Below are 26735 nucleotides of genomic sequence, written 5' to 3' on the forward strand. Positions count from 1 at the left end.
TATAAATCTCTAGATAGGTACTTCATTGATCCCGTGAGGGAAATTGCACCTGCATCTTCTGGTGAAAACCCCACTGGCTCAGTGCTTTGGGAGTCTTATATCTACGTGTGAGAGTGTGAGTAAAGACCTGGGTGACTGTACCAGTGTTACTTTGACAGGTCGGTTTATCAGTGGATCAATTCATTGATATCTGTCTTCCTGCTAAGCAAAAGTATGTGAATAAGCTGTGTCAAATGAAATGGCTTCAGGCACATTGTGGGCGCAGTAGATGTAGTTCGGTCAGAGGGGAAACCACAAACAGTACGCAAAGGTTTTGTTGAGGGAGAGAATGAGCTTGCCAGCGTGGTTACAAGATGTTTTCAATACTGCCATCTTGCTCTCAGTTCTTACTTCTTACTCTAATAATAATAATACTCTAATAAGGTAAACCAGACACCAGTCTCCAATATCCCCACCCCTATAAGCCTTATAGCCATTTCGAAATTCTTCTGCTTATGAAAATGTTGATTTTCAGCTATTTAGTAAAAAAAAAAGACGAACCCAGATAATTAACTCGGGCCGCTCATGTCAATATGGAAATCACACCCACGCCTGCTTCTCCATTAAAACGGTGTTTGCTCCACCAAGAACAGGGATCGAAGAATTAAAAAGTTATCCTGCTACTGGTCACTTGAATACCAGCCTGTGCTGGCATCTCTTCCACTAGTGATTTATTAACCTCTGTCACTCCTTCCAAATCTGGCGTTCGGCGGATCAGTGTGGACGTCTGGCAGATCAGTCTGTGGCTGACAGATCCATCCCACTGGCTACGGCTTCAGGCAGCTGGAGAGTACCACCGGGATGTTGCTGCTGTAGTTTTGGATTGGGGCGGTCTGGGCTGGAGCTGTACTGGAGCAAGCTGGGGTCTCGAGGTGTGTCCTGTGCTCTGAGTGGTGAGCCGTGTCAAGTGACAGTTAGATAGGTCATGACGGTTTCTGTGCAGTCTCAGAGATACTGAGTAGCAATCCCGGTACTGGGAGTTTCGTTGAATGTCGCGGCATCATGCGATCATACAACACCGCCCCCGTGTAACCCTTACTTGGTAAGAGCACCACAGTTACTCAAGCAGCAGGCTGAGGTTGTTAATATATCCTGTAGGTGAAGGGGGAATTTCCAGTTCTGTTCCTCAGGGAATTCCAGAAAGTAGGGCGGTTTCTCAATTTTTCTTAAGTTACCGCACATGGGAAGAGTGCTAAAGTGAGGATCATCCCGATCTGTCCGCCTCTTCTCTGATGGGAAAACCTGCCAGAGTCCCCCTGTCCTGAGTTTGGAGTCCCTGGTTCAGGCAGTACTGTATATGAATGTAAAAGGTGAAAGGTAATTTATTCGCTGTCTTTCTCTGTGCTTGCACGGGTTTTGCACGCTGTTTGCCAGGCCCTTGTCTCTGTGGATCTGGGATCTCTTTGGTAGCAGTGTGAAGATCAGAGTCCGTGTTCAGCTGTGGCTCTGCAGTGCACCCTGGGGTATTGGTGGTCAGGACCAGCAGGCAGGGGCAGAGGGGGTCCGGGCAGGGTGGTAGAGTTTATGTGCTGTAGCCTCACTGGCAGGTATCGCAGCGCAGGAATTCTAAAAATTAAAGTAAAGGCCTTAGCTGTGAAACCTGGAAGGTGGCAATGTTTTTTATTTCTGTTTTCTGCTCGGGAGCCTTTTCTCCTTTTTAAGGATGCTCTTTCATCGCCGTGCTGGGAGAGTTTGATTTACCTGCCAGACGCTGGAGGTCTGTCATTGCCCCTGAGGAGACGTTACAGGCTAAATAAAATGCTGTTTGATGTGGGTGTTTCATGAGACTTGAATTATGTAGATAAGTTTGGTTTCTAATCATTTTTGTTTTGAAATGATTGAAAGTAATAGAAATTGGTGTTTAATTTTCACACGATACACCTCCTTTTTCATGTCTTTTTTTATCTTCCAAGGGCCGTTTGAACAGGGCATTTATACAGGGGTCTGTTCTTAGGCTTTGGCCTTTTCAAACTCGTTTTTTCACAGCTGGGGTGAGCGTGCCCAGTTGTCACAAGTGAGTGAGTTCGGCCTTTGTTTGGGCAGCGAGGGAAAGGGAAAAAACCCTGCTGTGTGATATGCAGATTGGTTTACCTGTTACTGAAAGAGGCATTGTTTGCTTCTTACAACTGTGTTTGAATAATCCCTAAAGAGGGGGAATATTTTTTTGCATTTAAAATATAAGAAGACCCTTAACCAAATCAAGTTTACTAGGCCGATTGGACTGTTCCGTGTTTGTGTTTGCACAGAGCTTTAACTGGGCCCACCTCAGCACAACGTGGAATCAGAGTCATTAGTGACACTGTGCTGCTCTTTAAATGAATGCTGGTTGAATGATTGATTGGATAAATGTGCGAGTTTTGTTATGTAACCTGCCTGCGCTCGGTGTTCACTGTGAGTGAGGAGCAGTGTTGAGTGACAAGTGCCGCGGCCTGTTTGCGAGCTGTACAGAGAGCCGGGGTCACTTTTAACGTGGTCAGGCCTTATCGTGGTGATAAAGGATCAGAAAGCACCGAACAAGCACAGTGAAGGTCGTAAAGTCTACTGTTACAATGAAAGTGCAGTGAAATTTTATTTACTCTGCTGCTCAGTGTACATGCTGTACAGTGTTGCAGAGGATTTGCAGTTGAATGCTGTTTTCTTGCAGAAAGTTAAGAGTTTGGTATTCTAGATGTCTCACTTAAATGCAATTCAGTTCCAAATCAAGTTCATTTCTGAGCTTGATTGCTGTAATATTTAACGAGAGAATGATGAGGAATATCACGTCAAGCATGTGTCTGATTATAAGACTGGATCGCTCATTGAGAAACCCTCCCCTGGATTCGCTGAAGTTTGATCATTTTGTGCTTCGCAGGGGACTGGGGCTGAAGGCTTGGCGCTGGCCGGTGTGTGGGAACACAGCGCTGTTGGGGCAGCGCCAGGCTGGCGCGGGCGGTACAAAAGGTGATTCTCTCACCCTGCACTTGCCCGAGGCTGTGAAACTGTGTCTGTGATTGTTCCGTCGGCTGCGTTAGAAAGTTAGAAAAAGGAGAGAGCCGTCTCGTCTCTCCAGCGGCCTTTTGTGAGCTGCAAGTGCGAGGAACGTGAGACGGCTGAGCCTTCAGCTGCCTGAATGACGGGATCCACGAGGGTGGGTTGTCCTGAAGGAGAGGAACGCGAGAACAGAAACACGAGGCGGGTCGTTTGGGCCTTTGGGCCCATTCGGAAACAAGTAGATAATTGATCCGAGGAGCCAGGGTTTCAGCGTCGCCAACGTAAGGGGGATGTCTGTTCCACTCTCCTGCAACTCTTTGTGTGAAGAGCTGCCTCCTGTTCTGTTCTAGAGAAGTCTAGCTGAAAGAGGAACGAGTCTTGACGCTCCTGACGTTTTGGCAGTGTATATTAATGAAGATAGCAGGGAGGGATGGCATGATGGCTCAGTGGCCAGCATTGCTGCCTCGCAGGCCTGGGGCCCCGGGTTCGATTCTGGGCCTGGACCGCCATCTGTGCGGAGTCTGTTTGTTCTCCCGGTGCTCATGTGTGTCTCCCCCGGGTGCTCCGGTTTCCTCCCCACAGTCCAAAGACACGCTGGCGGGTTAATTTTCTTCTGGGCTTGAGTGTGTCGGTGTCTGTGAGTGCCCTGCTTGCTGGGATAGGCCCTGGCGCCCCCGCGAGCCTGGACTGGATGAAGCAGTTTGAAAAGCGTGGAGAGTCGGATGGGTGCAGACAGTTGAGAGACAGTTTGTTTTGTACGGGAAATGTTGATGAATGTGCGGTTGTTTATAGGACTGCTGAAGGTCAGCATCTTCACTGCAGCTTGTATGTCCTGCACGTTATTAGTACATCATTCAGATGGGCTGCTGGTCACTGATTGTTTTGAGCAAGGATTATGAATGAAGTCATATTCTGTGCAGATGGGGCAGCATTAGTATTGCAGTAGGGCTGAGAGAGCCGTACCAGGTACTGCAGCATGTCCTGGACTCCTTTACCTGTCTTCATTTGAGCAGTTTCATTATGAGGCAGAGTATTTTCATCCAGGTAGCGGTGACCTGGGAGGCAGGAATTAGACATGAGGTTGTCCAGTGAGAGGGGTTCAGTTTGCCTTCTGCGGTGGTTTATTTATTCAGTATACTATTTCAAGAAGGAATGCAGCTCAAGATGAGATAATTCAGCTGACACTGTAACTAAAATCAGGCTTTACCTGACAGGTGGATTCTGAGATATTGGGATCTGAGAACAATACAGAACAACCGCTTTCTACCCAAATCTCTCCACCAAAAACGCCAGGCTGTTTTTGAGTGTTCTAACGTGACCAAATTTAAGATCAGTAGGCGGTTGATTATTGCAGTTTTTCGTAGTCAAGTGCCACTGTCAGATGGGGGGGGGGAGAGTTCAGCTTTTTCCTCAGTTTGAAAGAGAGTAGGCTGTTTGGGTTTGCAGAGTCAGTGATTTTGAAGCAGCGTTACAATAGAAGACTCTTCCGTTGTAAAAGCTGTGCATCTTGAAAAAATGTCTGTCGGTTTTCCTGCGTTTTAAATTCACTCTTTGCTTTGTTTCCCGCTGATCCTACAGAGAAGAGTAGGATCTTCACCGGCTGTCTGTGCAGTCGGATTGAGGAGTCCCTTATTACAGTATTGTCATTACAGGATGGACAGCGAGTCGAAAAGTTTGTAAAAAAACCCAATTTATAACTCAAGATGTGTCACGTGCCTTACAGTAACCAGCAATATGAACAGTAATCATTATTCTGTGTGTTGGGTTTATTTCTATCAAATCAGGGGCAGCTTTGTCATCCTGTCCTGTCTGCGGAGGTAAATACGTAGAACCGGGCCACAGTGCGGAGGGGTCATTCGGGGAACTGGAGGTTTGTGGGTTCAAACAGTAGCGTGTTGCTGGCCTGTCAGCTGGACCTTTGAGCTCGGTACGTTATTCTAGGAAAATGCCCAGCCGTGTGTGTTTAAGCCACTTCGAATTTAAAATACCAGGCGGAGACGATAATCACCATAATAACTGAGGTGACCCCACCCACAGCTGTCAAACCAACAAGGAGAAAACACTTGCAGTAGACGCCACTAGCAAGCAGTAAATACCCAATTCAAATCCCAGTAAGAGAGGTGTTCCTGCAGCTCTTGGTCTGTGTGGAGCCACCTGCTAAGGTGAAGCTCTCCCCAGTGCCACTGACGGACTGGCAGAATACCCCCAGTACCGCGTTGCACACGCACACACCCCTGTGATTAAAGCTTTATTGAAAGGGGAAGATGTCAGCCAGGCCTGGCCGTGTTCCTCTGTTCGGGACACAGCTCCGATACATGGAGTCACCTGGATTCTCCTGGGTTCTGTTACAGGCGACCTGTAATTACCTGCATTCTTCCTGCTTTTTTCACCTGCAATGTGCTCTCTCTCTCCCCCCCACCCAAGCTGAAATGCATGCTGTCAACTGTGCAGAGGCTGGCTGGCTGTGAGTGCAGAGGAGAGGAGGTGAGAGAGAGAGGCCTCTGTTGTCGCCGTCTCTAGACCACAGTGCAGCTCAGTGAAGAAGCGCTCCTGTGAAACCCCAGCCCGGCGCACAGCACCGCACTGACGCACTCTACAGCCGGCCTGTCGGATTGGTGGAGATCAGCAGGCCCTCCTGCATGGCCTCCCCACCGAGCAGAGTTTTGCAAACCCCAGTGCGCGGCAGGGATCTTCTTCACTGTCACAGCCTCTCCCTCTGCCTGCGCTGCCAGATCGTGCTGCAAACCCAGCCGGTCTTAATACTCCCCCAGGAGCGTACCGCCAGTGTGTCCGCACTCGTGTCTTTCTGCATTTTCCAAAACTGAGAGACAAACCCAAAAGACAGAGGAGACTCTCTACCACCGTGATGTGCCCCTTTCAGATACAGATGCAAGTGTAGAGCCGCAATAAACATTTAAGAAAAGTGACCTGTACTGTCCAGCAGGGTGCTGGGCTTCTGGGGGGGATCGTGAAGGGTCTTGACCAGTCCCAGAATCCCAGATTCTCCAACACAAACTTTTCCAGTAGATACCCATGACCGGGATTCCCTAAGCAGGGCTGCACAGCTGGCTCTGTGGCCTATTATGAAACAGCAACCGCTGGGGAGAGTCAGAGAGGCGTGGCTGGTGAGGGTGTCATAGGGGGCATGTCCTCTGGGAGAGTCGGAGGGGTGTGGTTGGTGGGAATGTGTTGAGGAACTGTCATAGGGGCGTGGCAGGCAGGGGAGGAGTGTGGCACATGGTCATGTCTGGAAGAGTCGGAGGGGTGTGGCTAGTGGGAGTGTCAGAGAGGTGTGGCAAGTGGGAGGAGTGTCATGTCTTTGAAGAGCATGGCAGACAGAAGAGTTGCAGATGCAGGAAAAGTCTTATTCCCCCCCCTTGGTACAGAGAACAGCCCCTGTTCCCCCCAGAACAGAGAACAGCCCCTGTAATGCACAGGTGGCTCATTCTAATCCTCAGGTCACTGCAGAAGTGATAGCGGTAACCCAGACTGATTAACAAGTGCTGATTCTTCATTATCAGAGTAAGACGTTGAGGATTCCTCGTTAAAAAAACAATCAAACTTGTTAAGAACAAGTTGAGAAAAGATGTGGTGCTGCTGCAGGTGGGCCTGATGCTGTGGGCTTGTTGTTTACCAGAAACGGTGTGTTTCTGTGGCAGCGGGGGATTTCTGCAGAGGCGCTGTGGATGCAATGGGGCTGCCCAATGACAAAAGCTGCTAATGTGTCAACACAGACAAAAAAAACAACAAAACCTGCTTGTGGTCTGCTGCTGCTCAACCCCGCTGCCTTCTTGATGGGAACAGCACCAGCCGGCTAACCGCGGGCTGCCGAAGAGACTGCCGCGCTCTCTCCCCTGGCGTGCGTCCTGTGGGGACAGCCTGGGCCGCGGCGGCCGCCCCTGACCGGACCAGGTGCGCGCGAGTCCACTTCCGCCCGCGCGCTTCCCTTTACCGCCAGCGCCCGTCTCCTGCGACGGGATGGCGTCCCGTTCCGAGAGGCTGCTTCTCTCTGTACCATGTGGAAAGGTCCTGGGATGCGGGACCCTGAGAGACCCTTGTAAAGGTGGTGGCTCAATTCAGTTCAAGCCTTATTCACCCCTGGGGGGCAATTAGTTTTAGGGCAGAGTCCAGCACACCTGTTCAGACAAAGGCCGACTTCACCGGTGTGGAAGAGATTTGGGCCTGCTTGGATTAGCGAGCGGCTCTCACAGACGCAGCCTGCTGGGCCCCACAGTGGCGTCACGCTGGGAGGGACTGGGTCCGGGCCGGGGAGTGGCTGAGTGGGTGACGTCACCCTCGCCCTCCCACTCATTTTCCCAGCCGGACTGTGAAGGGAGGCGGGGACTCGGCCCCGACCCGCTGACGGTGAACGTGGTTTCAGCAGGCGGCTGCCGATCAGCAGGCTGTTCGATATTCTTCCGAAGCCTGACGACTCCGCCGGGGCCAGCAGGTGCAGGGTACGTGATTTCCACCCACTTTGCTAAAAAGCGCAATTACTGGGATGACTCGATCTCGAAATGGACTGCGATTGACAAATTTGTGTGTTTTTTTTTTGTACGTTAATGTTGCTTGCCATTAAGCTTAAAAGCAAAAACAGGTTCCCGAATGCACCTGGGCACACTACTCTCACAGCATGCCAAGTGCTGACATGTGGGACGGCGCAGGGAGTTCTTACAGTAAGAGCTTTGCAATAGCACTTCCTCTAATAACAGGGCTCTCGATAAGACATGAGAGGCTGTCTGTCTCTCCGTCTGTGGCTGTCTGCGCGTCCTGGGGATACAAGCAGACACACATGATCTCCAGGACCTCAACAGCCTAAAATAACCCCCCCCCGTCCCCAAAGCAAGGGAAAGTGGGCAACTATGAAAGTGTGTGGAGTTGGTTTATTTAAAAAAAAGAACTGATTTAAAAAAATCAAATCAAATAAATCAACATCTGAAGATTCTAGCTTCAGCTGTAGTGCTTCTCAAACTGTGGATTTTGTTAAAAAAATCTGCAGGTCTATAGTTTTAAAAAAAGGTTCAGAAGAGACAGCAAGGAAGCTGTTAATTTGGGTTTTGTCTGTTGTGAGACAGACTGCCTGTTTACTCCCTATTGGTAACCAATTTCAAGGAAGATGCTTCCCCAATTGTAAAAAAAAACTTAAATCAGAACTGCATGCCACACACCCCCCCCCCCCCCCCCCCCCCCAGCACAGAGAACAGCCCCTGTACCCCCCCAGGACAGAAAACAGTCCCTGTCCTCCCCAGCACAGAGAACAGCCCCTGTACCATGCAGGTGGCAGGGAGAAGGGTTCAAGCAGGAATCGGCGCTTCAGTTTCCCAGCAGTGTGAGCCTCTGTGCAGAGTAAACAAGATGGCTCAGAGTCAACACCTCGCAGTCCTGGAGGTCTGGCTCTCGGCACGTCGTGTCAGAGGACTCAGAAAACAAGTTCTCGCTTTTCTTCTGTCTTGGAGGCGATTCCAGACAGCGAGCCTGAGCAAGTCGCAGCATGAGGCCAAAAAAACAGGATCTCTGAGGTTGTGTAAGTTGCAACTAACAGCAGCACAGGGCTCTAAGAAACAGCGTGCTTGGGGAAAAAACAAAACACCCCCTCCGCCGCCGTCGCCCCTGGCCAGAGAGACCGGCCTGCGCACGAGCCTGGACAGGCCGCAGCCCGGCGGACAGCTCTCACGGTGCTGGCTGCAGGCTTGCGAAGAGGGGCAGGAGGAACGGGCTCTGCTTCCGCCCGCCCTGCTCAAACCTGGAGCCCTTCCAGCCTGCTTGTCCCGCAGTACTCCAGTCAAGTACTCCTGTGGAAAAGGATCAGTTAGAAGGAGTTCAGATCGTCTAGTTGGCGGACATGTTGTGCGGTTTGTTGAGATACTCGTTGAAAGGTTTCTGCCCTTGAGATTTGGAGCAGAAGCCCCTGTGCGATTTGTACATTTGTGGTATAGCTACAGGGAGGTCCTTTTGCGTGTTGTCCGAGTCGTTGTTTTCTGTTGCTCTTCCTAAAAGAGCTGGTGCAGACGGGGTGGGGCAGGTGGTGTTGTGCCGGAGGAGGTGACTCCAGGCCTGGTTTCTCCTCATGAACTGAAACTTGCAGCGTCGCGTTTCTTGAAAGCATCCCTGTGTGGGTCATTCCTGATGACCTGAGGTTTCACAGTACCGGGGGCGGTGCTGGACGCGTGCGGAGTGGTCAGTAGCTAAGGCTGCGGCCGGTGGACTGGAGGGGGTCTGGAGAGCGAGGAACTCGGCTGCCTGCCGTGTTTACTGGAACACAGGTTTCCAGGTCATCGCTGGATATGAGAATTTATTTTCAATGGATTCGCCTGGTAAAATAGTGGAATAATAATGTGTGTGAGAGCATATGAACATCAGCACTGTATGTACAAGTGTGTGCAAATCTGGTACCGGCAAATCAATGAAACAGTGTCTTCCTCTGGGCCCTGGTAACGGTTGCCTACACACTTGTTGCTAAGGTGATGGTTTCCAAGGCAGAGGGTGCACGTTATGTAAGTGTAAGAATTTGAAAAAGATGGTTTTATTGTTCTGGTTTTCCCTTTTTTTTCTAATAAAATGGTATTTAAGTGAACACGTTGCCTAAAAGCACCATGGTAAAGCATGCAGAGGTGTGGATGTACATTACAGGAATGAGCATTAGCAGTTGCAGGAGAAGCATGTTTAGCCTCATTCCGTACGTATCATACAGTAGTTGAAAATGCTGCTGCAGAGGTATTGAAGAAAGTATCATCATTATCTTCCGTATCATCAATAGTATTCAATTTATGTAGCGGGTGTATTAAATCCAGCAGTTTTACTTTCAGAAATGACAGAGCTGACAAGAAATTTACATAATGCAAAATGTGCGTGGTACAGGGCGATGAGTGAAGAACAGTACACAGGCCAGCAGTTACTGTACATGCAAACTGCTCCAGTGTGGGTGTCCTGGGGACTGTCCCTTTGTGGACTCCCGTGAGGCAGGAAGAGTACAGCACCCACTCGCTGAGCACCGCCTCCGACTTCATGCTCACCTACCTAGATCCTGTTCAGCAGAGAATGGCCAGAGCTCTTCAGACACTGCCGGGGCAGCTGAAGGTGGCGGAGAGCATCTCGGGCAGGGAGTCGGGGGGGTCAAGTCTGGGGGCACAGTGGGGATTAACACAGTACCCCTTTGTGATGTTCTGTACAGGTGACACCGGGTCATTTCAGTAATCAGCCAAACGCCTGCCAGGCTGAGATGTGGACGGTGCTTCAGGTCAGTTAACTACAGCAAACGATCCATCAAAAAAATGTCAATCTTTCATAAAGTGCTGTAAAAATTGTTCATTTTTCCTTCGGTGCTGCTTCGAAGTTGGTTTGTCAGGGGTCATGAAGTGTTCTGAAGGCAGCAGTGGAGCAGCCTTATGAAGGACAGAGCACAAAGTCATTCAGTCACACACTCAGGGTAGCGAGCACTGATCCAGCGGCGTAGCTTGGACCTGAACCCGGAGCCTTGGCCACCAGATCTCCCTAGTTTCTCCCAAGGGACAGTGGAAGCAGCACCTAACTCGCGGTGCTGCTCTCAAGGCGAAGGGTCTCACTGCGGCGGTGTCGGCCTCCCTGTGTGTCTCTGCAGCCATGGACCCGTCTATCACGCTGTGGCAGTTCCTGCTGCACCTCCTGGAGGACCAGAGCCACCAGCACCTGATCTCCTGGACCTCCAGCGACGGCGAGTTCAAGCTGCTGGACGCTGAGGAGGTGGCGCGGCTCTGGGGGCTCCGGAAGAACAAGACCAACATGAACTACGACAAGCTGAGCCGCGCCCTGCGCTACTATTACGACAAGGTACTGGGCTGAGCCGCCCTGCGCTACTGTTACGACAAGGTACTGGTAGGAACCGCTGCGGCTGAGTTCTCAAACCGTGTTGGCTGGCGGGATACAGGAGTGGCTGTCAAAGGTTTGCTTATCGTGTAAACAGAAGTCGTTACTCCAGACCAACCACTAGGGGCCGCTACATCACCCCTAAAGTGCTTGTAAATAGCCACAGTGGGGACTGTGTAGTGATTAATGAATTGGTTAAGGGTGTAGGGGTTCACATTCTCCCATGGGTGCAGAGAAGTTTTAGAATTAAAAAGGAAATGCAGGGGAATAGTGGTGCTAGGTGTTTTGTTGTTTTGTTTGAAAGTCTTTGTGTTAGTTTCTCTCCTGAAAAGGCCTAAAATAAAGCTTCCTGGATTTGAGGTTTTGGTTTGGAGTCGCGGTACAGTTCTGCGTGTGCAGACCCTAGGACCCTTTATGTTCCCTCCACTTTGAAAACGTCTTAAACCACAAGCTTATCGTGACTTAACGCCGCGGGAGGCGTTTTAAAGAGAGCTTGATGGCCAAAAGAGGGCTCGCTTCATTCCTTCTGCCTTCAGCGGCGCCCGTGGGGGTATCTGCCTCCTGCAGCTCAGAGGGCAGGTCGCTGACCGAGGCCGCGGTGCTCCGTGCGGGTGTCCGCGGCCGCGTGAAGTTAATCCCCCTGCCTTCTGTCCCCACACCGCTGCAGAACATCATCAAGAAAGTGAGCGGTCAGAAGTTCGTCTACAAGTTCGTGACCTACCCCGACCCCGCCGCCACGGAGACCGTGAGGGAGGAGTCGAGGCGGAGGGAGAGCCTGGCGGACGCGCCGCACCTGCCCAGGGGCCCCGGCGGCGAGGGCGCCCCCTCCCTGCCCAAGGGGCTGCAGCTGCAGCGCCTCGCTGCCAGCCCCGGCTCGGCCCAGCGCAGCTCCCGCAACGACTACATGAAGTCCGGCCTCTACTCCACCTTCACCATCCAGTCCCTGCAGGCGCCCAGCAAGGCGGCCCGCCCCCCCAAAGCCGAGGCGCCCCCGCCTGCCGAGCCTTCCCAGAAAGCCCTGGCCGCCGACCGGCCGCTGCCAGAGGTGAGGAGCTCGCCGCGGTGCTCCCTGGCCGGCCTGCCAGGGGGCGCTGTTTGACAGCCAGCCCCTCCGCTGCATGACGGAGACAACTTCTTTCACGCTCTTCAGATGCAGACAGAAAACGTACCTTTTTACAAGGTCTACATCTGGTCCATTCAGTCTGTAAAAACCTGCATGCCCTTGTTTTTTTTTCCCTTCATTTACTTTTTTCTTTATTCATGACGTACATCGTCCTTGGGTTTGGCAGAGCGCTTTATTAATAGAAGTTATTATTGTTATTACCGCGTGATAGACATCAAGAAGCTGCCTGCGGCTGCTGACAAGAGCGACAGCACGCCGAGGGTTATTCTTAAAATGCAAAACTGAAGTGGCACGCGAGAATTGGGGCCCACAGGAATCAGAAGAAATTGTAGCGCTTTCTCGCTCGCTGCCAGACAGGCGGAGGTGAGGAAGTACGTGGGTGTGAAGCAAGGTTTTATTCTAGCATTTGATAAAAACGGGGCCCCCAGCACGCATGTCCAGACTGGCCGAGAACGTCTGGGGGGGGCTGTGTGGTGCTCTGGCCACTGCAGATCGGAAATCCTTTCTCTGGGAGAGAGGGGAGAGATTATAAAGCAGAGCAAACAGCTCTTTTCCTTCCTGGATTGCAGGCTTTTGACACACCCCTGGAAAACCGAGCAACTTCAGTTCTTGAGTGCTGGCTGACTTCAGTACCTTCACACTGGAAAACTGACGTGCACCAGCGTCAGATTGTTTTTAATGACCGAGTTGAGCAGTGATCTGCTTGCTTACTCATTTGCAGGAGTGATGTATATACTTGGTAACTGAATGACTGGGCTGACTAACTTCCTTTCTCTCTAAGAGACTGGTTTGCGAGCCTCCCTGGGATCAGTTCGTAATCTTGGCTCTAAGATGGGAGTCACTGGAATAGCCCATTTTCCCTGGGGGTGCGGAGTGGAATAGCCCATTTTCCCTGGGGGTGCGGAGTGGAATAGTCATGTCATTTACCAAACTGCTTTATACCACACGGTGTCGCGGGAAGCGGGAGCCTACCTGGCAAGCAACGAGCGCAAGGCAGGGTACACCCTGGAGGGGGCGCCAGTCCATCGCAGGGCAGGTGCAAGCCAAGCATACATGGGGACAATGTGGAGGCCACGGTAAAGGCCGAGGGGGGAAATTTGGCCCAGACACCAGGATAACTCCCTACTCTTACTGAGAAATGCCCGGGGATCTTTAATGACCACTGAGAGTCAGGACCTCGGTTTTACATCTCATCCGAAAGATGGCGCCCACTTCGGTATAGTGTCCCCGCCACTATACTGGGGCATTAGAACCCACACAGACTGCAGGGTGAGCGCCCCCTGCTGGTCCCATTCACACCACTTCCAGCAGAAACCATAGCTTCCCAGGAGGTCTCCCATCCAGGTACTGACCAGGCTCAGCCCTGCTGAGCTTCAGTGGGTAACGGAGTGGGTTAGCCTGTGCAAAAGCCCCAAACGGAACTGTGGCCAGGAGCTATACGCTCCAGAAAATGTGCGTGTAAGATCCAGATACCTTATAAAATAATAACATACTGTCTTGCTGGTTCCGTTTTGCTTCTGCGGTTGTACCTGTCCCCTGCTCGTCTGCCTGACAATCCTCTCTCCCCCCACAGGTGCGTGTGCAGGTGGCGGAACGGTCCGGCTGTGTGGAGGGTGCAGGCCTGGAGGAGCCCCTCACCCTGCAGGTGATCGTCACCCAGCCCTCCCCCTCCGCCACCCCCGCCCTCAGCCCCCAGATGGCCCCCGGGCCGGCTGAGGTCAGCACGGTGAGTGTGGCCGCCGCCGCGGACGAGATGGGCTTTCAGCTGAACGCCCTTCACTGGGCAGAGTGAAACCAAACCGTTGTCAAGGGTGAGAATGGAGAACAGAGCGGATCTCACACAGTTGGGCTCCAAGTACAGCTCTGTCACAATATGCGCTCCACACAACTGCATTCCTTCTCTCTTAAGAAACTCCTGCCTTGTTGTACATCGCAGGTGCTCCTTATACACTCCGACCACAGAGTATTACCTAATGAGAGACCGGCAACAGTGCTGTACTGCGGCACAGCGCCACCTGCTGGTGGTCATGTCCCTGTGTCAGGAGTAACCCCATTAGATAGATGCTTTGGACTGTTAACAAGCTAAACGCTTGACGGGACTTTTCTTTAAACCTTAGTGCCTAATTAAACGAACTGATGGCTTCATTAATTCTTAACAAAATGAGGCATGCGTCACGGGACACCTGTCCAGCTCTGGTTATAGAACGCTAATTGAACGGGAGACAGGAGCAGACATGTCTCTGGGCTTCTACACTGCACTCATCACCCAGGGGTCTTCAGTTATTGCCTGAGTTGTTTTCTATGGGAAGGGAAGCTCATGAAATGTCCTTGCAGCTCAGTAGAGCCAGGAGTTGAGAGTCGGAAGGAGTCGGAGTGATCATCTCTCATGGACCTGACGGAGTCTGACAGACTGTGGACTGACGGGACACAGAAGATGCTTAGGGGTGTTTCTGTTTGGCGTCTCCCCTAGATTTCCCAGCCCCCGAAGGCCCCCAGGTTGGGAGACCCTCCTCGGATATACCTGACCGGGGTCTCGGACCCGGCTGCCCTGACCCCCGGCGCGCCCCTCGCTCCCGCTGCCCCCCCTGTCGCCCCGAGCGACTGCGAAGGGCCCCCGAACCACCAGGTCATCGTGGTGATCAAGCAGCCACCCCTGGGCGCCAAGGAGCCGGGCCTGCCCTGCGAGGAGGACCTGATGGACATCGTGGGCCTGGGAGACAAGAGTGCCGAGGAGGTGAGCACAGTCGCCCGGGCGCCCCAGGGTGCCCGTTCTGTTGGCAGCTGTCCGCTTAGGGGACCGATCCGGTGGTTTGTCCTCAGTTAAGTTAAACTGCTGAAGCGGTGTCATTTGGGTTGGGAAGAACCGAGGTTCTCTTCCAGTAACGCAGCACACGGGTCGGCCATCAGTCGGTACTCGTCTTACTCGCTCCCCGGCTCCACCCCCTCCTGGATCTGGCTATGGCAGCGAGTTCTGAGAGATGCGTGATGGTTAGAAAGACAGCAAGGAGCTGACGAGACGTCGCTCTGGGTGTGCAGTCCGCTCAGCCGTGAGAGACGGCTCACTGGAGCTGGATGGTGCAACAGAAGCTGACTGGTGTCATGCTGTGCTCTAGGTTCCCGCCGAACCCGTGCCTGTCCCAGGAGATCTCGAACTCACGGCCTCGGCCGTCGAAGCGCCTCTCTCTCCTGGAGACTTCGCCAGCCAGGCGGGGGGCGAGGGCGCCTGCAGGGTGAAGACTGAGCTGCCAGGTGAGCTGTCGTGGGGGGGGAGGGGGATACAGAATGTCTTCAGCTTTGTTCCGGGCAGCAGCAGAGACCGATGAACCGACGTTCACCCCTCAGGCCTCACTGCCCAGCTGACTCCCGCCATAGCTGAAAGTGTTGCAGCACATTGAAGCTACAGTAGCACGCTGGGTACAGAATTCAAGTTTCCTCCAGTCAGCATACATGTCTTGATTACCTGAGGTCCTGGTAAAACTTGTATTTCTTTATTTGTTCAAGTAGGGAGCTGCATCAGCATGCATAGGCTCAAAGGAACAAGTAAAGGTTTATTCCCTGCTGAAAAGAGAAGAAAAAAACGATTTTCTTTTCAGCAGGGAATAAACCTTTACTTGTTCCTCTTCTGTATTTCTTTAGATGGGTAAGGGAATGGGGCACATATCTGGTGATCCTCCCATCTTCTCTGCCTGACCCCTGACCCTCTCTTTGACACCAGCGAATGCTGGTTTCTGCTGCCTGTCTGGGTGTCACGGCGACGCGTTTGAGCCCCTAAGCCCCACCCACAGCAGAGCGCAGTGGCAAGCAGGGGGGAGGAGCTGACAGTTCAACCCACCAATGAGAGAGAGGTCACACTGCAGGTGCTGTAGGGAGGCCGGGGCAGTGCTGGCTCTAAAAAAGGCGAACAGAATCGATTGCGCATTTTCTGCCAGCTTGGTTGCCTTATCATGCATGGTGAGCAAAAATGCACATCACCGTCTTCCTGAGTTTTAGTGTTTTGTGATTTTCTCCCAGTCCTGAATTCTCTATTTTACTTCCTTGTAAATTTGGGACAGTCTGGCAGAACACCCAGACTAATTAAGAAAAGGCTTAGACTGAAGCAAGAATATCGTTGAGTACTCAGCCCCAATTTCTGAATGAAAGTTCGCTCGAACCCGTGTGTGACGGCCAGCGGCGGTTTCCCCGGTCTGATTGCTCCCCAGAAGGCGCCCCCTCCCCCGCCGGCTCGCCGGAGGCCCCGCCCCCGAAGGCGAAGAAGCCGAAGGGCCTGGAGCTGCCGTCCTCGCCCACGGTGCTGCCCGGGGGGCTATCTGCGGACAAGGTCAGCGCCGCGGTCAACAGCCTGCTGGCGCCGGGCAGCGCCAGCAACTCCCTGACGCCCACCGTCATCACCTCCCATGCGCTGGTAAGGCCGATCCGCCCAGACAGGAAGCACCGCACCTGCACCGCGCCCAGACGCCTGCAGGGCGGCAACACAGTGTGTGCACACAGAGGTGCTCGTGTCTCTGGTCTTTCCCTGACGGTCCGGAGACGCAGCCGGTGCTGTGCTCTGCTGTTCTCTCTCTCTCAGCCTCTGGTAAACATGCCGTGTTGCTGGCATGAGTGTTGTGTAGAGTAAAAATCCATTGGAGATCTTTTTGCTGAGCAGAAGAGGAGTTTATGGTATATCTGGCCCAAGGGAAACTCCCTCCTTGCAGTTAGGAAGATGGTTCCAACAAGAAAAGTTACAGCTCACCTTTTATACACTTACTTGATAAGGAATACAAAGAGCTTAAGTCTCAAAAAGAAAAACTTCAGTCTGAATTAATTTATATTGGTTAAGCAAACTTCTGCTTTGATGAAAAGATGTCTACATAACTAAGCTATATCAGTGTTTTCCTCTAGCAGGTAGTTATAATTGGCCTTCTACACAAAACAGTTCTTTGGGATTCTTGAAACAAGCATTCTCTGTGTCTGCAGCCCTCTAGTCTTATCAGCAGCAGATACTGAAATGTTGCAGCTGGCATTTTGCTGAAACAGAGAGAGAATTTTTAACCCTTCAGTTGTTGTTACCGTTGATATTTTTATTATTTCCCCAGTTCCCTCAGTGTCTCGCAGTGGCTCTTGCTAAACTGCAGTCTTCAAGGTCTGCTGTTAGCAGGGGCTCATATTATTATTAATATTATTATTATAATTCCTTACACTTATATAGCGTTTTTCTGGACACTCCACTCAAAGTGTTTTACAAGTAATGGGGATCCCCTCCACCACCACCAGTGTGCAGCCCCACCTGGATGATGCTCCAGTCCTCTCCCCACACACCAGCTCTCAGTGGGGAGGAGAGCAGAGTGAGGAAGCCATAAGCCGCACAGTGTACTGGAGCCTGTGTAGATGTTTCCAGGCTCTCTGGAATGAAAGGCCTGTGCTGTATTTTGTATTCTGAGCGGCAGGATTTGCTCCAGCCTGGTGTTGCCTGTCCCCCCTCTCTCTCTCTCTCTCTCTGTTTCAGACCCCCGTGCTGCTGACGCCGAGCCCTCTGCCGTCCACCATCCACTTCTGGAGCACGCTGAGCCCCATCGCGCCGCGCAGCCCCGCCAAGCTCTCCTTCCAGGTACGCTGGCCGCCGCATGGCCGCAGGGCGCCCCACCCAGCTTCCCTCTGTGAAAAACCAAGACTTTCAGAGAGTCGCCAGTTAATTGAACTCAGAATCTCCTCCAGCTGCTTCTTAAAAGAAACCTGTGTAATGACCTCAACACCATGGCTGCCTAGCTTGTTCCACTCTCCCACAACTCTCTGTGTAAAGCAGTGCTCTGCCCTGCCCTGTATTACTCTGGCACACAGGCAGAGCCCTGGGCGACCTGTCCCAACCCCTCCCTTAAGTCCACTGTTACACCAGTGTTGCTTTCAGCACAGAGAGCAAACTTGTTTCAGCTACACAGGTTTTGCTCTCTGTAATAAGATGCTGCTTCAATGCAGAGATTCTCAAGAAAAACGGAAAGATGTGTTCTGCAAGTGTAGAGCTCTGTCCCCCCCTGCTGGAGGACAGTGGTACAGGCGGACATGACATGAGGCTTCTAGACTGGCAAGAGTGCTAGCCGGGGCCTCCAGAAAGGGCAGGGCTGCCTTGCTGCTAGGGAGAGGAGTGGAGGTTCTCACTTTACAAACATTAAACACAATTAACCCACATTGTTGGAGTTGATCCCAAGGGACTTCGCTGTAGTGCCGAACATTCCCTGTCGAATACAGAAAAACAGGAGCATTCCTCAGTGCGGAATCCCATTTTGGGGCTTTTTAGTTAAAAAGACACCAAAAGGGTGACCGAGACGGGACACCGGCACCCGAGTCAAATCGCCGCCTTTCAACATCGCCCCCGGGTGCCCGTCCGCTGCAGCCAGGAGCTGCGGGTTACTGGTTCACCCCGAGACGCAGGCGCGAGGTCTGAGCTCGTGAAGACGGGGGCTTCGGGAGGCTGGCAGCCCGTCAGTCCTAGTCCTAGACTGCTCCTCTATTCCAGCGGAGGCGCAGCAGTAACCCAGTGCTCTCCCTCTCTCTCCTGGTTCCCAGTTCCCATCCAACGGCAGCAGCCAGATCCACATCCCTGCCCTGAGTGTGGACGGCCTGTCCACGCCGGTGGTGCTGTCCCCCGGCCCACAGAAGCCCTGAGGCTGCCGCAGCGCCGGCGCCGGCTGAGTTAACCCCCCGCGCTCCGGCAGGGGCCGGGGGGCTGGTCGTCACTCCCCGCGGGGCCAGGGAGGCTGAGGAGGGCGGCGGCGGGGATGGACGGGAGAGAGGCGTGTCCGGCGGGGGTCTGGAGTGGGCGCTGGGCACAGGTTGCGCGGCGCCATCTTCTCTGGGCTGTCATGAGTCTCCCGCCACGGAACGCCCTGGCGACTCCCGAGCAGCGAGGCAGCGTGGGAAGGCTTTAGATCTTCATCCGTGCGGCCCTGCGGAAGGCGGGCAGGGGGCGTTTCCTTTTCCGCCGCTGTGGTTTCGATCCTGTTGCCGGGGGCACCCGTGCCTTTTCTGGCATGGGCGGCTGTACAGTGGCTTGTGCCGTCTTTGCGGATGACCTTTGACCTTTCGCGCAGGTCGGACTTGATCCCCAATGGGAAATCTTGTCGAGAAACCCTGTGCTTTTTTTTTTTTAGCCTTTGAAGCTTTTGAGATGAATGATATAAATTGACGTAGAGATGTGCTATCTGTTTTCAGTACGGGTTTGAAGGCGCGGGTCTGTGTTGCTGGGCACTGACACGTTTCCGTAAGAAGACTGAGCCTTCGGCCGTTTTCAGTGCCACAGCTTTCTGAGGAAGCGAGCTCTTAACCTGCATCCTTTTGTCTCCAGCGGGCAGGGAAAGGCACAGACGCCAAAAGGCTGGTGGATGTTTTCTTGTTAAAGGATAGAATGTGCTTCAGAAACACGGGAAGAGAACAGGATTCCTACTCTCATTGAGTGTGGTGAGCTCCAGCCCCAATCCATCCTTCATCCCTCTGCTGGTAGAGACCTCCAGCCATTAGCATCCATGGGCTTCATTACTCAGCTGTTTTTGTTACAGTTTCCTGATGTCATAGTCGGAATGCCAGGAAGGAATGGACACTTCAGAATGTGCACTCTGATCTTTTTAAAAAAATTTTTTAGGATAACTCCAGGAAACACAGACTATTGACCAAAGCCAGCTGTTTTGACGATGTCCGGTGGACGTTTTTGTCTTCGAACCGAGACCACGGATCTTGCCCCGTCTCGTTCAGGAAAGGGCTACATCAACTTTCATCCTTCTGCGTTACCAAATACTGAACCGCGACAGGCCGGTCCGGCTCGGGGATGACTCTGGTCTTCATTCTTTTCTTTGGGTTTGTGACGTCCAAGACCAGGGAAATGTAAAGATCCAGCTCTGTCACAGCTTTTTAGGCATTCGTCCTTTGAATGTTACCTTGTGAATTAGTATTATTTCCGCTGAATTTGCAAATATTTGTGTCTTGCTATTTATTTAAACCAGAAGCATGAGGCTGTATGCCCTGGAGCAGTAACGCTCACTCTCTCTGCTACTGTCATTGGTTTAAGAGGATCACTTGTATTTCCATTAGGTGGTCAATTTGGATTTGAGCACAAACTGAAGATGTCAGTCTTGCAGAGAAATTCAGAGGGAAGTCTGCCTGCATCGCATGTTTTCTGGTCCCAAGTGCCGTGCTTGTGTCGGCTGCATCTCGTTTTTGAAATCTCCGTTTTGTTAAGGTCTGAAATATGAACTTTGACGAGAAACTGCTACTTCTTGAGCTGGCATGCCTGGTGGACAGTTCAGTGAGCCGAGAAGCATGTATGATGTTGTATTTGAAATATATAATTTAAGGGCAGGCGAGAGTATTTGAAGATTGTGCTGCCAAGATGCAATGCAAATCACGATTCACAATGCAAATATTTTTATAGACTCACAGATATAGTATTATTGCTAGAGTATCACTCGCTGCCATGTGGAGTTTATGGGTTTGTCTGATGTCTCAGAATAAGTAATGGCAGTAATTCTATTGTAGTATCACCTGACACAAGTGGTTCCCCTAAATGTTTCATTTCCTCTCACCCTGTTCTGCTGTGCATGAGAAAGATTTAGAAGAAATGAGAGCAGCTGTGTCCCATGATACCTACATTGTCCCATCATTCCATGATCATTTGCATCAGGTCCCATGTCTCTAAAAGCCAAGAGGAGGCCATTCGGCCCATTGGGTAGTCAGTAGCTAATTGTTCCCAGGCAGGATCTAAACCAGCTGTTTCCTGAAGGAATTCAGGGCATCGGCTTCAACAGCATGGCAGGGGTAGCTTGTTCCAAACTCCCACCACCCTTTGTGTAAGACAAGCCTCCTGTCCTGTGATTGGAGGATCCCATCCATCCCATTCTGAGGCCAGAGCATCATGAAGGGGGGAGGGGGTGGTTCTTGGGAGTACTGCCTCCGTTGGTCCCCAATGGGGAACATTTGAGGTTTGTCCACTTCTCTAGCCAGATTTTTAATTTGCTGCACAATTGGATAACGTCCACTGAAGTTGTTTTCCTTTAATCGATGTTAACCGTGATGTCTGCTGCCTAATTGTTAGAGGGCCTTGGATTTGATTCTGGACTGGGGCTCCTTCTGTGCGGAGTTTGCGTGTTCTCCTCACGTTCATATAGGCCTTCACTAGGTGCTCTGGTTTCTCCTGATCTCCCAGTGACGGCAGGTGAATTACTGCTTCTGTTAGCGCAGATCAGAAACCAGCCCTGCTGTGGCTTGCTCTTGATGCAGGAAACGTATTTGACTCAAACATGTGCAGCTTTGAAACAATATGGTTTTGACTGAATGACTGAAGATGCCTCGTTAAGCGCAGTGACGGCGACAGTGGTTCTGTAAAACTATTTTCCCTGACAATGATTGTTCTCTCTTTTCAACTTGAACCCCAGTCCTCACACAGCGGGTTCATAGCCATGGAGCCCAGACTCTCGAACCCCAGTCTGTACTCAGCCATGACATTCTCAGGGTTTACTGTTTTTCTTAATCGAGTCAGTCAGCGAATTCAGTCAGCGCATGAATTGCTCTTGGCACATACACGGCTCTGACACGCCCATCTCGGTCTCGGCCCGTTCGCTCGGTCCATCACCACAGGAAGACAAGGTCAGAGGTCAGATCTGATGGCAAGTATCTCAAACCACTGAGTCTCCTGCCACACACCCCCCGAACACACACACACACACACACACACCAGCGCTTCCCAATACACACAGAGACATGTGTCCACACACAAACACCCCCAACACACACAGAGACGTGTCCACACACAAACACCCCCAACACACACAGAGACATGTTCTCACGCAAACACCCCCAACACACACAGAGACATGTGTTCACACACAGACACCCCCAACACACAAAGCAGCACTTCCCAGCACACACAGAGACACATGTACACACACACCAACACCTCCTAACAAACACAGAGACATGTGTTCACACACAGACACCCCCAACACACATACACCAGCACTCCCCAATACACACAGAGACACATACACACACACCAGCACTTCCCAGCACACACAGAGACACGCGTACACACACACCAACACGAGCACACACATGCTGGGGAAGAGAACAGAGTTACTGATTATTAGTTTTAATTAATGGACGTGTATCCCACTCCCCCACCTCCTCAGTAACACATTTCCCAGGTGCTGCAGGTTGCCTGCTGACTTGCATCGAGTCCGCAGACTGTCCGATATTACAGCTGTTGGAAATCCTCCCTCTGCTGTGTGTATCCTGCACAGAAGGGGCTCTTACCCTGACCTCCCTCCTAGTCCCATGTACTCGCACCACAGTCCTCAGCACCTGCAGTAGATAATGGATCCTATAGCTGAAGAGCCCCAGCAGCCAGTCTGTGGTAGGAGAGTTCCTTTTAAATTCTTCTAGCGTGCTCTGATACAGAGAAAGACAAGTTCTAGATCTACCGCAGTTCATGCTAGTTAGTAATTACGCAACAGATATTACTGCCTTTATTAGGCTAGCAAATTAGCCGAAATTGCATCAGATAAAACCATTTTTCAGAAATCACTGTTCGCCTTAAAATGCTTTGCCTTGTCACATACACTACAAACCCAGGGTGAAACCAATGTACTTCTGTGTATTTGCAGATTGTTTAAATGTTTATTCTATGCTTTTATATTGAAAAGAAATTATATGTACATACTGTATACATTTAAAGAGATATAAGTATCCTTTCAGTGCTTTTAAAAGGGGGCTGTGACAGTACAAATTGTGCAGAGAGTTTTAATGGGTTTTGACTTGATGTTGTTGTGGAAGCAGGTGGGATTGCTGTCGGAATTTTATTATGGAGCTTGTAATCTTTTAGGGTTTTTTTAAAAGAAATCTTGGCTCTTTTGAGGTTTTGTAAGAGAAGAGTTGTCTAGTCCTCTCAGACCTTTTTTGCCATGCTGAGTGTGGATGGGACTGGGCTGTTCTGGGTCGGAGGTGGGTGTGAAACGTGCCAGGAGCGAGTCCGTGTGCAGCACAGCCCAGGGCCTGCAGCAGGGTGCGATGTGATGAGATGCCAGGTGTCCACCTGGCCTAACACCTGGGCTGGAAGAGCCACATCAGCTGTCACGTTTGTCATGTTTTGCACTGGAATTTTGAGATAAGGTCTCGCTCTGTCGCAGGGGAGAAGCCTCACAATGAAAGTTGTCCCTTCTTGTGAGCCATCCAGGGTCTGTGTATACCTGTGAGCCAGTATTAGCGATTCATTTTTTTTGTCCTGGTTCTAAAACTGCTTTATTATGACATCGGAATGGATAGCAGACTGGCTGTGCTGCAGGGCCGGGGTTTATTCCAGTGCAGTGTTCAGGTCCACTGCGGGTGACTGCATGTTCCTGGCGTGAAGCTTCACGGGGCTTTTCAGCAGGCGCAGGGCACACAGCGGGCTGAACGCCAGGTCTTTCTGCCTGGCGCTCTGTCCTGCTCGCGTCCGGCACGTCGAGCTCCCCGCTCCTCCTGGCCATGCCTCTCGCCGTCGGCTCTTCCTGCGGGTTTTGCTCGTGTAACGAGTTTGAAACGATGTGCACGTGTCCAGAATTGTTCTGCCGAGAGACTCTCTCTCTCCGGTGTCCCGTGTCAGCCGGTGGGTGGTCTCTCTCTCTCTCAGCCTGTGAGCTGACCGCGGCGCAGGGAGAGGGGGCTGCGTGTTCGGTCTCCAGCCTCCAGCTCTCGGGCGGACAGCGTTCGCCGGCTGGAGCTGGCACCCTTCCACACACACACGTGCCTTTTCCAAACACGCTGCCCGGAACCCTTTTAGGATCTTTTTTGCTGTTGCTGACAATAGCTGCATGGGGCTTGGCGGTTATGAAGCACGGTCACGAGTGTACGTCGTCTGTCAGCCTGGGTGCAAACTGGGGCCGGCCACACATCCCTGCTCTGGTTTTCTGCTCTCTGTTCACTAACACCCATTTCCTCACAACTTCTATAGCATCGGCGAAATGAGCCCTGCTCTGGTAATGGGTTCACTTGAGTAATTAACAGCAGGGTGGACTGGACATGAAGACCCTGTAGCTCTGCAGGACCAGGGTTGGAGTGTCCTGTTTGCCTTTCAGGGGCAAGAGCACCTGTGTCTGCTGGGCAGTGCCACCTGCTGGCACAATCTGTGCAGAGGGCTGTGTGGACATGTCCAGAGCAGGTTCAGGGATCTCACTGGTTCAGGGACCCACCCGGCTGTGCAGAAACTGCGGGCCGTCCGTACGTGCCAGAAGGACAGTGGCAGTTTGTTCCATCACACTCGGATATGGTCTGTTCCATCTGCACCACGCACCTCTGAGGCCGCGCTGCAGAGGATGAGTGTTTAAAACAGTCAGCAGCTCATGGCCGACACTTGTTCTGGCGTTGTAATGCAAAGAAAATGCTCCTTGAGTGTCTGAGTAAACAATAATACAAGCACATTGGGCACTGCTTCCTCAGCTCTGTGATGCACGAACATGTTCCAGTGGTAAAACATGATTCTCTTGGTGCAAAGTCAGATGAAACAGACCTTACCTAACAGGTTTGAATTTAGCCAAATGGCAAAACTTAAGATGGGTATTTTTGAATTTATGCACTGTGATATTTATTTTTTGTCAACTTTAAAACTTGTTTTCTATAGAGTGTATATATATATAGAAAAAGAAAGTAAATAAAAAGGCTCTACTTTTTAGAAATGCCATACTTTGACTTTCAGGTTGCGCATTAGAGAGTATTTTTCTGTGACATGAAATGTGTATTTTTGAAATGAAACTGTACGTTTTCTTGTGGCAAGAAGATGATTCCTTGCTCCAAAAGTGCTGGATCTAGAATATCTTTCCTCCTGTGTGAGAAAGTCACAAGTGGTATTCAGGTGTTGAGATTTAGATTTCTGTGGAGCCTTTCCTCTCGTGAGCATGGCGAGTCTTTCTTCAGTGCAGATGGACTTTGCTGGACTGTCCTCAGCCCTGCGGTGGTCAGTGTCCCTTTCCCAGAGCTCCTCCCTATAATTCTCATGCTCTGTGACGGCAACGGGCAGCACAAGGACAGAAGACAGAGACTGGAAACTGAGCTACTGCAGTGTTGGGCACTTAGCTAGGCAGTCAACAGGCAGGGCAGCCTTGTTTCAGAGAATGAGCGCTTTTTGGTTTTTTTTTCAAGGGAGGTGTATGCATCCTATTTTGCGTCTTAAAGGGTAGATTGGCCCGAGACCATGTGTGTCTTCTGTCATCGGCACACGGTATCATGCCTGCATTAGAACTGAATTCCAGTCCGAAACCCTGCTTGCTTCTTTCTGTCAGTCTGCCATGGCCATTTCTGGAGCTTTGAGTGCTGAGTTCCACTGTTAACGAGTAAATGTATTTTTTATTGAATAAAAGAACTTGCCAAGGTTAGAGCTTTTGCCTCAGTGGCAAATGCTTATTTTTTTGTCAGAAGCAAAATGCCTTTTTACAGAAGGGAGATCAAGGGATAGATTAAGCTTCAAAGTCCTTTTCCACCTTGCAGAAATGCCAGGTTTTTACAAAACATTCTGCACAACGATCTAGAAACACAAAAGGTCTTGATAAGATGTGATGTATTTATTTTTTGGCCTTTTTGCTCTTAGTCCAGAATGATATTTCTGTGCTTATCAAGAATGTAATATATAGAGAATTCTGTGCTAAGCTTTGTGGTGTTTTATGTTTCCCGTGACATTACTCTAGATTTTGTTGCAGCAAATTATTTAGCAGAATTGTTTGATAATTCTGCTCTATCATCAGATCTTCAGTATCGCTACAAGCGCCAACAATCATTCCTGAGGATTAACCTGTATACAGATATTTGGTCCTCCTTGTGTTACAGAGGATCTATTCCACTGCCAAGCAGTTTAAAATAAAACTATTCAAGATTTTGCTTTGCTTGCTTTGTTTTGTAACTGAAGATGTTGCTGGATACATTATCAGAAGGTTGCCATTTTAAAAAGATGGTTTTTCTGTACGTGGGAAGCTTGTCAGAAATATTTGTACTGGAATTTACATAAAAAGCCTTGCTTTAAGAGGTTCTGAGTAGTGGTTTGAAATGTAATGTACTATTTTTGTGAAGATGCTTATTGATCGCCATTTCTCCTCTCTCTGCCCCGGTTCTAGGTCTGTTTTTTGGAGAGGGTATTTGAGAGGGGCAGGTCCCTTTTATTTCCTTAATGTGACCTTCAGAATATTTTAAAATAATGTATTTACAGAGAGAAGAGAAAGAGAAATTAAACATTCAAGAAAATCCTGTATTTTTTAATCTGCAGTCTACTTTGTATGTATATATGTTACAGATGAGTATCACTTTTTCTAACAAAAAGCTGGAACTACTATAACAAAAAATGAAATAAAATCCTATTTTCCTCTTTGTTTTTTGAGGTTTTTTGAATTCTCAAACACATAGAGCATATTTCTTCAAGTACATTTTTGCCCTGTGAATGTCATGCATGAATGGAGATGAGGAGTAACCTTTTAAAGCATCAGTCGATCAGTTGGATCCACTGATTGATCTGGTCATAATGGGCTGGAGAACAAACTTTACCTCTGGCTTTCTGGTGTCTGTATTTAAGGATCTGAAAAGGATGGTGTATGCGATTAGGATTCGACACTGTCCGAGTCTAGTGAATAGAATCTTTGCAGATGTTGCCAGTGGTTACCGTTACCGGTGGTCACATGACAGCTCACTCTCCTCGGGAGCCCAGCACCGCTGGAATCACTGTGGTCCTCTCCTGACATCTAGCGGGCACTTCTGGAAACATTTTTCAAATTTTGTTAACATG

The 26735-nt window shown here is 50.7% G+C and overlaps 1 protein-coding gene across 2 annotated transcripts in view; it reads left to right on the forward strand.

Annotated features, from left to right (window-relative positions):
- The window catches only part of elk1 (ETS transcription factor ELK1), a 29015-nt gene extending 2693 nt beyond the window's left edge, over positions 1 to 26322 (forward strand). The window contains exons 1-9 of one of the 2 annotated variants that reach the window (XM_088940679.1): positions 9586 to 10246; positions 10607 to 10815; positions 11519 to 11896; positions 13548 to 13700; positions 14445 to 14708; positions 15088 to 15223; positions 16174 to 16376; positions 17460 to 17561; positions 18515 to 26322. In XM_088940679.1, the coding sequence (XP_088796805.1) occupies positions 10609 to 10815; positions 11519 to 11896; positions 13548 to 13700; positions 14445 to 14708; positions 15088 to 15223; positions 16174 to 16376; positions 17460 to 17561; positions 18515 to 18613 (1542 nt within the window). In that variant the 5' untranslated portion in view covers positions 9586 to 10246; positions 10607 to 10608 and the 3' untranslated portion in view covers positions 18614 to 26322. Of the gene's footprint in view, positions 1 to 9585; positions 10247 to 10606; positions 10816 to 11518; positions 11897 to 13547; positions 13701 to 14444; positions 14709 to 15087; positions 15224 to 16173; positions 16377 to 17459; positions 17562 to 18514 lie in introns of those variants that run through there. The other variant, XM_088940670.1, reaches the window with a different exon arrangement.
- Positions 26323 to 26735: the final 413 nt, after the last annotated feature.

Source organism: Atractosteus spatula, chromosome 2 (genome assembly GCF_055471065.1).
Source record: "Atractosteus spatula isolate fAtrSpa1 chromosome 2, fAtrSpa1.hap1, whole genome shotgun sequence".
In the NCBI taxonomy this organism is placed as follows: domain Eukaryota; kingdom Metazoa; phylum Chordata; class Actinopteri; order Semionotiformes; family Lepisosteidae; genus Atractosteus; species Atractosteus spatula.